The 13,318-nt window shown below is 45.7% G+C and overlaps 1 protein-coding gene across 2 annotated transcripts in view; it reads left to right on the forward strand.

Moving 5' to 3' along the window:
- The first annotated feature begins 5,142 nt into the window (after positions 1-5,142).
- Positions 5,143-13,318, forward strand: part of MED27 (mediator complex subunit 27) — a 195,613-nt gene continuing 187,437 nt past the window's right edge. For both annotated transcript variants that reach the window (XM_030838488.3, XM_060300260.2), the window contains exons 1-2: positions 5,143-5,365; positions 7,872-8,016. In XM_030838488.3, the coding sequence (XP_030694348.1) occupies positions 5,163-5,365; positions 7,872-8,016 (348 nt within the window). In that variant the 5' untranslated portion in view covers positions 5,143-5,162. The remainder of the gene's footprint in view (positions 5,366-7,871; positions 8,017-13,318) is intronic.

The following is a 13,318-nucleotide window of genomic DNA, read 5'->3' on the forward strand; positions in this document are numbered from 1 at the left end:
AGTTCCGCTGTGGCTTATCCAAGGAAAAGTTGGTTTTAAATCTATCTGGTGACATTCTGCCCAACCGTCCAATGCAGTGTTCTGCGTCTAGTGAATCCTTAATAATTATTAATTGATGAAGGTGCTTTCTCAGTCTGAATGCTTAACACATGCTCTCTGAATATGATGGGAGTCGCAGCATATTTTAATTAAATCCAACTTTAATTTAACAACTTTAATCCTGATTGCTCATTCTAATACGCCTGAGCTGCTAGCACCAAGCTAATGGCTTGTTCGTTCTGGAAGGTATTCGTAGCAGGGTGCTGCCTTTTACCCAAACATAAGATCATAATAATTAAAGTCTGATATGTCTCAAAATGAACTCCTTTGAAGTAATTTTTATCCCACAAACACACACAGATGCAAGCATATATGTGCCAACATTCTCAAGAATTTACAACACCTTAGAGAAACTCTGTCCATTCCTTTCCATAATGAAAAGTTTTTTGTTGACGTGATGAAAGACTCCTTACTAGGTTCAGGGGAAATGTATATCTCCCCTGATCAATTTCTGAGTTTCCCAGAAGAGCAGAGCCCAAGAGAAACCCTGAAAACTAATGACGGTGGGAGCAGAGCGTATTTGTACTTTATTGCGCCAATCAGAGTCTAAACCACTGAATCAGAGAATGAGACAAAGGAAAATCTAATTGTCTGTATGTGTGTGTGTCGGGGTGGGTGATAGGAGGAAGGCTGAGCAGGAAGGAGAGGTGGTATCTGAGTACACAAAGAGAGGAAATAATTTGGAGAGAGGATCTAAGAAGCAAATATAACATATTGGGTTAACTCACTGCTTTCACAGAGTGAACATCTATTGTGCCCAAGGCATTGGAGACCTGATGGTTACAAGTTAGCTGCCGGCCATCCTCCCGTGGTGTCTGCCTTAGAGCATGTTTCTAACCAGAGGTTCATGCTTGGGCTTTAGTGGGGGCTGTGAACCCCCTGAAATTGTACGCAAAACTTCGTGTTTATAGATACACGTGGGTGTGGGCAGAAATAGACTGGTACAGTTCCCACCCCACCCCCCCCCCGGGACAAAATATACAGCAGGAATCACACTCTCTAAGCCTCAGGTGAGTAAAAACGATAATGGAGTTAGCCTTCTCTACTCTTCCCCTAGAAAGAATGAATGAACTGAAGCCACAACCAAAACAAGCCAACAGACACGGATACTTTACTTTGGAAAAGTTAAAAATTATTTTCTACAGAAACCGTAAAAAAATAAAAACAACCCCCCTACACTACAAAGGAGATAAGAAAAGGCCATTAAAAATAGTGAATTATAGGGCTTCCCTGGTGGCGCAGAGGTTGAGAGTCCGCCTGCCGATGCAGGGGACACAGGTTCGAGCCCCGGTCCGGGAAAGTCTCACATGCCGCGGAGTGGCTGGGCCCGTGAGCCATGGCCGCTGAGGCTGCGCGTCTGGAGTCTGTGCTCTGCAACGGGAGAGGCCACAACAGTGAAAGGCCCGCGTACCGCAAAAAAAAAAAAAGTGAATTATAGCACACAGTTTACTGACAAGCTCTTGGCAACAGGGTCATGTCATTAGAGATAAGTTGAATAGATCTCTTGCTAATCCTGTCTTGATTCTGTGCAAAGAATCTTCAAGTGGGGGATGGGAGCACACGTCACAGCCCCATCAGAAACTTTCTCAGCACATCCTCCAACAGCTATGATCTTCTGAGTGATTATTATATGCTGAACAATATTTCAAAAGCTTTGCCTGCAAGGTGTTATAAATCCCAAAGCTATTTTATAAGAAAAGGTATTATTACTAGACCTATTTTACAGATGGGAAAACTGAGGCTCAGTGAGGCTCAGTGACTTGTTTAAAATTCCACACCTAGAAGTTTCCTGCTATCTCTACCCTTTCTCCTTAGGAAACACTGTAAATGGCCACACTAGAAAAGTGAGGTATATGTCAGAAAATGAAAGCAACTCTATAAACCCAAGACAATAAAACACCTTTCTTTCTTATGGGACTACTAATTCATTTTAATGGTATTTAAATTTAAATACTCATGGAGAGCTACATCAGAGCCCAGTGTTTGAGCAGAATTTATCTTTAGTGTTCCAGAACTAGAGAATTTTAATTGAGGGGGTGTGAGGGGAGTGAGGAGGAGAAGAGTGGCGGAATGATTAAGGAAGTGGGCTTGAGATAAACTAAAGAATTTAAAAATCCTGGTCCGCACAGCCTGGTAGAACTGAAGGCTTTTCTCGCCACCTAGATCGTGTTTACACCTTCTATGCCCCTTATCGATGGCCATTGAAAACAAAGTATTTTGATACAATTTCAGACTTACAATTGCAAGAATAGTACAAATAATTTCTGTATACTCCTCATCCGGTTTCCACAACTGTTAGTATTTTACCATATTTGCTTTGTCCTTCTCTCTCTAAATAAACATATCCATATTATTTTCTTTTTTATGCAGACGTAACAATGCTCCTTTATGCCCTTCAGGGTATACTTCCCCCAAAACAAGGATATCCTCTTCCATAACCACAATACGATGAACAAAATCATGACATCATCACCTATAAAATACTATGAACTAACTTACAAAACTTATTCAGATTTCACCAATTGTCTCAATCGGGTCAGCAAAAGAAAATCCCAGATTATAGGAGGCATTTTTTTTTTTTCTGTGGTACGTGGGCCTCTCACCGTCGCAGCCCCTCCTGCTGGGGAGCACAGGCTCCGGACGCGCAGACTCAGCGGCCATGGCTCACGGGCCCAGCCACTCCGTGGCATACGGGATCTTCCCAGACCGGGGCACGAACCCGCGTCCCCTACACTAGCAGGCAGACTCTAAACCACTGCGCCACCAGGGAAGCTCTATGGGATGCCTTCTTTAGTCTCCTTTAATTTGGGGCTGCTCCTCCGTCCTTCTCGGTCTTTCGTGACACAAGTGTTTTGTGAGAAAGTATAGGTCAATAGTTATTTTGTCTAACGTCTTTGAGTTTGTCAGATGTCAGTTTTTTTGTTTTTTTTTTTAGAGACAAGCACAAATTTATTTGACCATGTTTTAGAGGCGTTAACTCAGAGAGCTGACCATGCCAATTCATTATTCTGGAGAATATCTTACGGATTACACTCTTGGCTTCTCAAGGAAACATGGAAGCCATTCACTCGGTTGTTAAGCTCTTTCACTCACCTGTGATTTTTTTTTAACAACTTTATTGGGGTATAATTGCTTTACAATGTTGTGTTGGTTTCTGCTTTATAACAAAGTGAATCAGCTATACGTATACATATATCCCCATATCTCCTCTCTCTTGCGTCTCCCTCCCACCCTCCCTATCCCACACCTCTAGGTGGTCACAAAGCACTGAGCTGACCTCCCTGTGCTATGCAGCTGTTTCCCACTAGCTATCTATTTTACGTTTGGTAGTGTATATATGTCCATGCTACTCTCTCACTTCGTCCCAGCTTACCCTTCCCCCTCCCCGTGTCCTCAAGTCCATTCTCTACATCTGCGTCTTTATTCCTGCCCTGCCCCTAGGTTCATCAGCACCATTTTTTTAATATTCCATATATATGTGTTGGCATACAGTATTTGTTTTTCTCTTTCAGATGTCAGTTATTTTGTCCAATGTCTTTGAGTTTGTCAGATGTCCTGATCAGACTCAGGTTTTGCATTTTTGGCAGGAATATCACAGAAGTCATGTTGTGCTCTCCTCAGTGGATCATATCAGGGGGTGGTTTGTCCTACACTGGTGACGTTGACCTTGATCTCTTTTAAGGGTAGTGGCAGCCAGGTTTCTCCACTATGAAGTCACTATTACCTATTACCTTTACATTACTGAATTAAATTCTTTCATGGTAAAATATACATAACATAAATTACCATTTTAACCATTTTAAGTGTTCAGTTCTGTAGCATTAAGTGCATTCACACTGCTTTGCTACCGCCACCACCATCCATGGAACTTTTTCGTCTTCCCCAATTGAAACTCTGTTCCCTTTAAACACTGATTCCCCATCCCCACTCACATGGAGCCTGGCACCCACCATTCTACTCTCTGTTTCCATGAATTTGACTCTTCTAGGTACCTCATATAAGTGAAATCATACAGTATTTATCCTTTTCTGTCTGACTTATTTCACTTAGTATAATGTCTTTAAGGTTCACACATGTTGTAGCATGTGTCAGAATTTCCTTCCTTGTTTTTTTAAAATATTTATTTATTTGGCTGTGCTGGATCTTCGCTGCGGCATGTGGGATCTTTAGTTGTGGCATGCGGGATCTAGTTCCCTGACCAGGGATCAAACCCTGGCGCCCGGCATTGGGAGTGCCGACGGAGTCAACCCCGGACCAACAGGGAAGTCCCAGAATTTCCTTCTTTTTTAAGGGTGAATAAATATTCCCTTGTTGCATGTTGTTTATGAATTCATCCCGCGATGGACATTTGGGTTGCTTCCACATTTTGGCTCTTGTAGATAATGCTGCTATGAACGTGGGTATACAGATATCTGTTCCAGACCCTGCTTCTCCTTCTTTTAAGTATGCATCTGGAACTGAAATTGCTGGATCATTATTTTTCCCTTCTTAATTAGCAAATTTCTTGTGGAATGATACGTTGAGACTATGTAACTATGCTATTACTCCTCACACGTTCACCCACTAGCATCCTTCAATTCCTATCTGAATCAGTTATTAATCTAACGGTTGCCAAATGGTAATTTTCTTTCCATCGTTTCTTCTACATTTATTAGTTGGCATTCTACTGTAGGGAAGAAATTTCCCTTCTCCCCTATTGATTTACGAATTTGGAAGCATTTTTTTCAACCCTTTACACCACGGACACCTTAACGCTCTGAGCAATTCTTCTCCATATGACTCCCAAGAGTGCAAGTTTGGGGAAGTGAGGGAACTTTCTGTATTTCCTTGTCACCATTAGGAAAGCCGAGCGTGCAGCTCGACTGCCCCAGATCCAGGGGATCACTTTCCTGCCCACGCATGTTTAAAGTGGAAACCCTCTCTGGGACAGGGCTCTGAGGAATCACCTGGGCCGCCCCGCCCCGCGAGAACTACATTTCCCAGAGTCCTTCGAGGGCTTGCGTCATCAGCGAGCGCGGCTTTTTGCTCGCTGGTTTTGGAGGGCCCACTGTGGCGGCGGCAACATGGCGGACGTGTTAAGTGTCGGCGTGAACCTGGAAGCCTTTGCCCAGGCCATCAGTGCCATCCAGGCGCTGCGCTCCAGCGTGAGCAGGGTGTTCGACTGCCTGAAGGATGGCATGCGCAACAAGGAGACGCTGGAGGGCCGGGAGAAGGCCTTCATTGCGCACTTCCAGGACAACTTGCATTCGGTCAACCGGGACCTCAAGTAGGTACCGGCTGAAGGGGCCGGGGACCTCCCGCCCTGTCCCGACCCCGCGCGAGTCTTCTCAGTCAGGGGCTGCTGTCCATTTTCCTTGCTCTCTTGCTCCCCCTCCCTCCTCTCCAAGCCTCTACCTGCCCCTCAGGGCCACCTCATCCTCCACCCCCGCTTTCTCGTCTCCCTTCTCTTGGCCTCCAGGTCCTGGCTGTCTCCCTCCGCCCTGGACCTCCTCAGTGGTCCTTCCATTTCTCACTGGGGGACGTGCTCTCCCCAGGAGCTTCCACTCCTCATTTCAGCTCGGCAGGGTTCTCACCTGTGGGCCCGCTGGGCCCCACCATGTCTGATAAAATAGTACCAAACAGGACCTGCCCAGCGCTGCCCCAAAGCCAAGTGCACTCCATCTGATTGGCCCCAGGTTTTCGTCCCTGAACCTGGAATTCATCAGTTCCACTCTAACCCACCCCCAAACACGACAAAATAGGCTTTGTTCTTTCTTCCCCTACCCCTTCCGAAACCACCTGATCAGTACTTTCACTCCCACTCTCACTGTTCCTCTTAAGTTTCTGTCTCTAGAGAGACCTAATCTCGGCCTTAACCAGCTTAATCACTTCTGCTTACACCTCCCCCCGCCCCCCAACAAATATTAATTTGTGGTCTTTTAGGGTTAAGGATTGTATATTTCTCTCTTACAAGTCACCTTCTTCTACTTTGTAAGTGGAATTAAGTGAGAGGATGTTTGTAAAATGCCTGGCACATAGTAGGCCCTTTTTAATTGGTTACGTCCTGGACTTGCCTTCCCCTGCTTATGAGAGTCAGTCCTTTCCAGGAGGGTTAGAATTGCAGGATTTTTTGCCTTTTACCTCTCAGAACTGACCTTAGCAGGGGAAGGCATTGGGTGAGCTAGTCATCCTATAATTTCTGGAGTGGCTGGGTTTTTTGTTTTGTTTTGTTTTTTTCCCGTCTCAACTTGGTCCCCTTAGTAACCAGATGGAAGGAGGAGGTAGGATGGAAGAGGAGGTGGTGACCAAATGATGGGAGCCTCTTGTTATTTATTTATTTATTTTCCTCTAAGTAGCTGCCATTCTTGTTTTGGGGGAAAGCCAGGAAGTCACACACCCCTCCTCAACTCCCACATCCACTTGCTGTTCTCTGGTGCAGTGCCCGTTAATACTTTCCCTGCTTGAGGGGATGCGCTGGTGGTTCTTTCCTCTCGTCCGTCTCCTCTTCGATTGGCTTCCCTTGGTAATATACAGGATGTTGTAACCCTTCACCATTGTAGAAAGCTTAAGAATGTTGACATCACCCCTTTGCCTTCTTAAATCTTTAGACAGCAGTACCAAGAAGAAGGTGGCTGAAGATTCCAGAATGAACGTGGCATGAGCAGCTGTCCCTACAAAGCCTTTGTTGACGCTTTGAGACTGGCCCGTCAGACTGGTGTGCTTCTGGAATGTGCTTTTTTTTTTTTTTTTTTTTTTTTTGCGGGACGCGGGCCTCTCACCGCTGTGGCCCCTCCCGTTGCGGAGCACAGGCTCCGGACGCGCAGGCTCAGTGGCCATGGCTCACGGGGCCCAGCCGCTCCGCGGCGTGTGGGATCTTCCCGGACCGGGGCATGAACCCATGTCCCCTGCATCGGCAGGCAGACTCTCAACCACTGCGCCACCAGGGAAGCCCTGGAACGTGCTTTTGCTGTTGGCTCCCTTTCCCAAGCTGCTCTAGAGGTTTTTATTTTGCTAGACTGAAGCATGTTTCTTTGACACAGCCCCTCGGTGCTGTCTTCCCATTCCGTTTGTTTACTTTATCTCTTCTTTGTTTTTTTTTTTGCGGTACGCGGGCCTCTCACCGTTGTGGCCTCTCCCGCTGCGGAGCACAGGCTCCGGACGCGCAGGCTCAGCGGCCATGGCTCATGGGCCCAGCCGCTCCGCGGCATGTGGGATCCTCCCAGACCGGGGCACGAACCCGCATCCCCTGCTTCGGCAGGCGGACTCTCAACCACTGCGCCACCAGGGAAGCCCTCTTCTTTGTTTTGTTAAGTTTTAACATCTGTGAAGCACCACGTACAAATCTATCTCTGTGTGAATGGTAAATAATCATCATTTATTCAGGTACTTGCTGTTCTGCCAAAGGTACTGATCTGTACGTGGGTCTGAAAACTCTTAGTGAGAAGCAGTGTTGTATTGCGTTTCAAAATTCCAGAAAGTGTCCTCTCCCCCCACACCCCCTCAGAGAATGATTCGAGTTGTTCAGGGCTGATTTTAGGAGGCTTACTGATTTCATCGCTCTTAACCCTTGTTCTCCTTTAGCATGGCGCCAGAGAGCTCAGTTGCAAAACAAGATCAGCCCCCAGTTAGGGGTTGTCTCAAGTGGCCCTAGTCTTCTTAACCTTTCAGAAAGTATTTCTTCTTAAGGGACCTTTGATGGGCGGTTTGAAGAACAGCCGTTGACCAGTGTGGTTGGCTTAGCACTGGAGTTTCAGTGGACCCGGGTTTATTTGCTGTATCTGTTTACTTTTCAGTGAGCTGGAACGGCTGAGCAACTTGGTCGGCAAGCCTTCTGAGAACCATCCTCTCCATAACAGCGGGCTGTTGAGTCTGGATCCCGTGCAGGACAAAACCCCTCTCTACAGTCAGCTCCTTCAGGCATATAAGTGGTCAAACAAGGTAAGGGGGACATGTCAGACATGGAGCTAATATAGGAAAAAGCAAGTTTTCTTACATTTCATAAAGGCAGAGAGTGAGGGTTTTTCTTTCCTTTTTTGTTCTGATTCAGCATCGGGTTACAGAGTTGGAAGTTTCAGGCTTCCCTCTGAAGTCTTTGAGGATTGTTCAGAGTCAGGTGCGTTTAACCTGGTTGCTGGGTGTAGGGAGCAGCTTTTATGAATGCCATGAAATCACATGCAGAATGTTGTGTGTGTGTGTGTGTGTGTGTGTGTGTGTGTGTGTGTGTGTGTGTTTCTGGGGAGGACTTCCTAGCTTTCATCAGATTCTCAGAGGGGTCCCTGACCCCCAGAAGGTGAAGGACTGCTGGTCTCAGTGTGCAGCCACTCACATGGTTTATGTTGCTTGGCCTGTCCTCCCCATTGTTGATGGAAGAACATCACTAGAGTTTGGTAGATTACTGTTTCTCTCTCCCCGCTCCCCGCACCGTGCCGCGTGGCCTGCGAGATCTTAGTTCCCCAACTAGGGATCGAACCCAAGCACGGAGTCTTAACCACTGGACCGCCAGAGAAGTCCCCATCTCTCTTTTTTTCATCTTTTTTTTTTTTAATTGAAGTATAGTTGATTTACAGTATCGTGTTAGTTTCAGGTGTACAGCACAGCGATTCAGTGATACGTATATGTGTGTGTGTGTGTGTGTGTGTGTATTCTTCTTCAGATTCTCTCCCTTACATGTTATTACAAACTATTGAGTATAGTTCCCTGTGCTATAAAATAGATAACCAGCAGTAGGTCCTTGCTGCTTATTTATTTTGTACGTAGTAGTGTGTATGCTATGTATAAAATAAATAACCTCCTAATGCTCTCTTTGCTCTAATATTCTACACCCGTCTGAGGGAGATTGTTCTAAACGCTCTCCCTGGAATTTGCTATTCATGGTTTCCTGCAGTAGGCAGGCCCGTGGCGTAGACCTTAGGACGGCTGTAAAGGAAAAGTAAGCTGCAGTGTAAAAATAACAGGAGCAATTAGGCTCAGAAGCCTGGAAACAGTTAGTCTGTTTACTAACAAGTTCCTCTTGTTCGGGCGCTGTGCGTTATTGTGTTGTGTTTCGTTTTGTTGCTGCTGAGAGCAAGCTAGAATATATGTTTGGAACATTTTGGGAAGCTTTCCTCATTAGACTGCTACCTCCCTGGAGATAATAGTTCTTACAGTTACTGATTGTGAACTGCTCTGCCCCCTCCAGTTATCCGTCATCCTTTTCCTCTTTCCTGTGGTTCTTTTCCCTCTCAGGTCTTAAGTGACAGGTAAACCTTGACAGTGTTTCCAGTGTGTAGAATTTTTCCTTTGAATTTGTCTGGAAGAGTATTTAACATTCTTCGGTTTGCAGTGGAACCTTGAACCTGGGATGCGTGCATTTAACCTATGAGGCTTGTCCTCCAAGCTCTGGGCTGCTGTTGACAGAGACCCACTTCAGTCTCGAGGATCAGGGTGCCCAGGCGGTATGGGGATCTGTCACTCTCCTGCCCCGTCTACGCCTGCTTCCCAGTGTTGGCCTGATATCTCCCAGTGGTGGAAAAGACACACTGGCAGCTGTAGGTTTGCGTGGTCCTTCTACTAGGTGATCTCCAGGTGTCCACACCAGACCCTGAAAACGGATTCTGGCCCTGTTTGGTAGGTGGCCCCTACCTACCCAGACAGCTCATTGAGTTAAGGGGGTGGGATTCTCTGACTGCCCAGTGCAGATCAGCTAAACCACAGGAATTGGGGCTGCTTGGAATTGGATAGAGGCAGGAGAGGACGCAGGGCAGACAAGAAATTAGAGATGTCTGTTGCAGTTGCCAGGGCCAGACATGAGACTGTTCTGGCCCTACGCAGATAGCCCTGCCCTCTCAGGGTTTTCTGTTTGAGCATCCTTATTTCCCCAGGGGCACGCTTGGACATCCTAATGTGAGTTTACCTGGTGATTGGGTGGGATCTGATCTGTAGGTGACTTATTTCTGGTAGGACTCCTGGTAGAAAGTCTTGCTTTTTGGCGTTTGGACGTGGAAGCTGTGTTCATGTATCACGTGGGTAATGTTCTTGGAATAGGCTTGAGGGATGGACACTTCATTGGTGGGAAGATTTAGGCTGATCTCGAAACCATGAGTGCGTGGGACTCAGTGGAAGCGACTGGTTTTAACTTGAAGTGATGACTCTTAACTTTTGAATGAAGGTAGTTTTAATTGTTTGCTGAATTTATTAGAGTATAAAAATAGAAGACCCTGTCCCTGCCCCCCACCCTTGCCCTCAGGTGGAAAAGAGGGTGTGTTAAGGAAAAGAAATATTACGTATGTGGAAATTCTTGTCCTGGAGATGCTACAGCTTAAAACTAGATGTAGAAATGTATCACAGATTTTAGGTCCCATATGAGCAGTGTGAGTGGTGTAGGGGTTCAGTCATGTCCTGGCCTGGTGCGTGCCTCTGAAGTAACTGCTGTTCCACCAGCTTCCGAGTGCCCCAGCAGAGAGGGGATTTTGGAGTCTTAAAACATTAATTGGCAAAATAAAGAGAATGTTTAAGAGATGTTTATCTTACCCCCTTATTTTATAGCCAAGCAGACCAAGGCCAAGTGAACCAACCTGCTCATGGCTTCATAGCTAGACTAGAATTTGCCTTTCCTGATGTAGGTCAGTGTTCTTTCCTCTAAAACTGGATGCTTTCATCAGGTTTGGCTTAAGGTTTTGACTATAGCAAACATTTCTCCCCCTTTAACCTTCATCACAGGAGCAATTCATATGTTATATTTTATTCATAAACTGGTATCACATTTTACTCATTTTTAGTGGTTTACTGAAGGATGGAGATGGCAAATACATGGGACATGGTCCTGAAACTGTCACTCTTGTCCAGGGCAGATGTCACTAACCACCCTCTGTATTCTTTCCTGCTAAGGCCACCTCTGGGCTCACAACTCTGTTCTGGGGCTAGGCAGCCCCTGCCAGTTATTCAAAGGTGGGCTACAGGGGAAACGTTTTTTATTTCTGTTATGGTAGATAGTGTCCTATTTGACTATTGCTCATTTATACCTTACCTTACTCTGGAAGGGATTTAAGATCTATTATACACATACTGTACTTCAAACCTTGAAAGGAAAGAGGAAAACAAGGGTAAGGATGCCTTATGTACATTTCTTTAATAAACTCAAGAAGTAGCCCCAAGAAACAAGCCAGTATTCTTATTTCCAGCTGGGGATATGGAAGCAGCAATGATATATGTTTATCATGCCTCTCTTACAAATGAAAAGAGCTTTTTAATGGCAAAAGCTTTCATCATTCTTCATTTTACCCTCGACGAGTTTAAACCGGAAAGTGCATTAATATGTTAGGTGAAGTTTAGGGTAACTTGCCAATGTCAGCTTTCTGCACTGTTGGCTAAGAATTGAAGGAAGTGTGGGAAAGGCTTTGATACCACCCATTATGTGATGAACTTTCTATTTTATGTGCCATTGGCCATAGAGAAGTCTCATTCATGCTTACTGACTAATTATTTTCTTCAGGGGATTGTGTAATTTTTGTAAAGTCAGTCAGAATGTTAATTACATGGTAGTTGGCATAATTGTTAGGATAACACATTTAAAAATTAACCTAAAAAAATAAAACTTAATCTAATCTAATGAAATGATGTCAAATTGCTGGGAGCAGCACTTTTCCCGTGCTGAATTGGGGAAAGAATTTAGCTTTCAACTCTTGTGCACCTATAGAGTATTGTTCTGTAGAGAGATGACAAGCTCTCGACGACGGCAAAAAATAATTGACGTCAACGCGGTCCTTGCTGTAAGATAGTGAATGTGAACATGAGGAAAGACAATCACTTAAATGCCCCCCAAAGCCTTAATCATCATGACTTGGGGTCAGGCGCTGTTCTGGACTGTTCTTATTACGTTCAGATATGCTGAGAGTTAGGCTGAACTATTCTCAAGGCCCCTGTCCGAAGGTTTCCAGTGTCCTGTCTCCAGGCTTTGATTTCCGGCTTTGACTTTCTGCGTTTGTTTATGGCAGGAGGCTGCTTGTGTATTTGCCTGAAAAGGGGGCGAAGACTTCAGCCTTTTCCTGGTGATGTCTCAAGCAGCAAAGACCCCAGAAGTGTCGCTCTCTCCCCGGGTTGGGAAATGGGCCCTGAGGAGGGGCTGGCGCTGCCTTTTCTTTGTTTTTGCATGCTTAATTTTTCACTTTTATTAGAGAAAGAGCAAATTTCAATTACAAGGGTATTCAGTTGGAAAGGCTGAAGACATTTGCTCCACTCTACCTTCCCGAGCTGTTCTCATCAGAATCTGGTTACTCAGTGGCTTTAAGTTGCTGTAACATTCATGTCCCTCACATCCAGCCTTGAAGGTGCTCTTGACGTTTTGGCATCATGGAGCTAACGGGTAGGATTGGTTAAAACTGCAACACGGAGCCTTTTCCCTTAGGGGCCCCGTCCTCTTTTAGGTCCCTGCGGAGAGAGACAGTGTCCCTCTCGTTCCCAGGGGGGAGTCCCCAGCGCCTAGCAGGGCTCCTGGTACTCAGTGCACAGTCAATTAAAATTCACTGAATGAATGAAAGAATAAGTAAAAAGGGTTTTCTGTTGAATTTTTAGTTTACAGCCCCTTGTGTGGTTTGCTTGCTTGTGTTTGGGCCATTACTGAGAAATTTAGTTGTGTTACTGGTAGATGAGAGAAAATTCTCAGGTCCTGTGCTGGAGGCCAGGGCCAGATTCCAGAAGCGTAATTTGGAAGGAAAGGTGAGGTCAGTTGGTGAACTGATGATAAGCTCTTTGAGGGCTGAGGTTGGAAGTTTCATCTGTGTTGCCTGTCACCTGGTGTTCCCTTCCTGAGAGAGCCGGGTTGGCAGCCAGTGCTCAGGAGCGGGTAGGACGTGGTAGAAGTCGTCCGGAGTTGACTGAGTCAGCCTGATTTGAGCGACAGCACCTGATGTCAGGTGTTCTGCGGCAGCTGTTGTTTTGACAGAAGTGCGAAAACTGGGAAGAGGCGAGTCAACCCCATCAGCCTCTTAGGGATTATCCCACTTGGTGTGTTATCAGTAACTAATTTCTGTTCCTAGTGTTTTCCTTATCACCAGACCCACCCCCGACTCACTCAGGGAATATGGATTCATTCAGAACATAATGAGGAAAGAAAATCACTTAAATGCCCCCCAAAGCCTTAATCATCGTGGCTTTGGACCACGCACTGTTCTGGATTGTTATTATTAGCAGAGGTGCAGGTACCATTCTTAGAGGTGTTCTTCCACCTAAATCTAACCTTCCTGGCTCCCTGTCACTCAGCATG

Source organism: Globicephala melas, chromosome 6, assembly GCF_963455315.2.
Source record: "Globicephala melas chromosome 6, mGloMel1.2, whole genome shotgun sequence".
NCBI lineage: Eukaryota > Metazoa > Chordata > Mammalia > Artiodactyla > Delphinidae > Globicephala > Globicephala melas.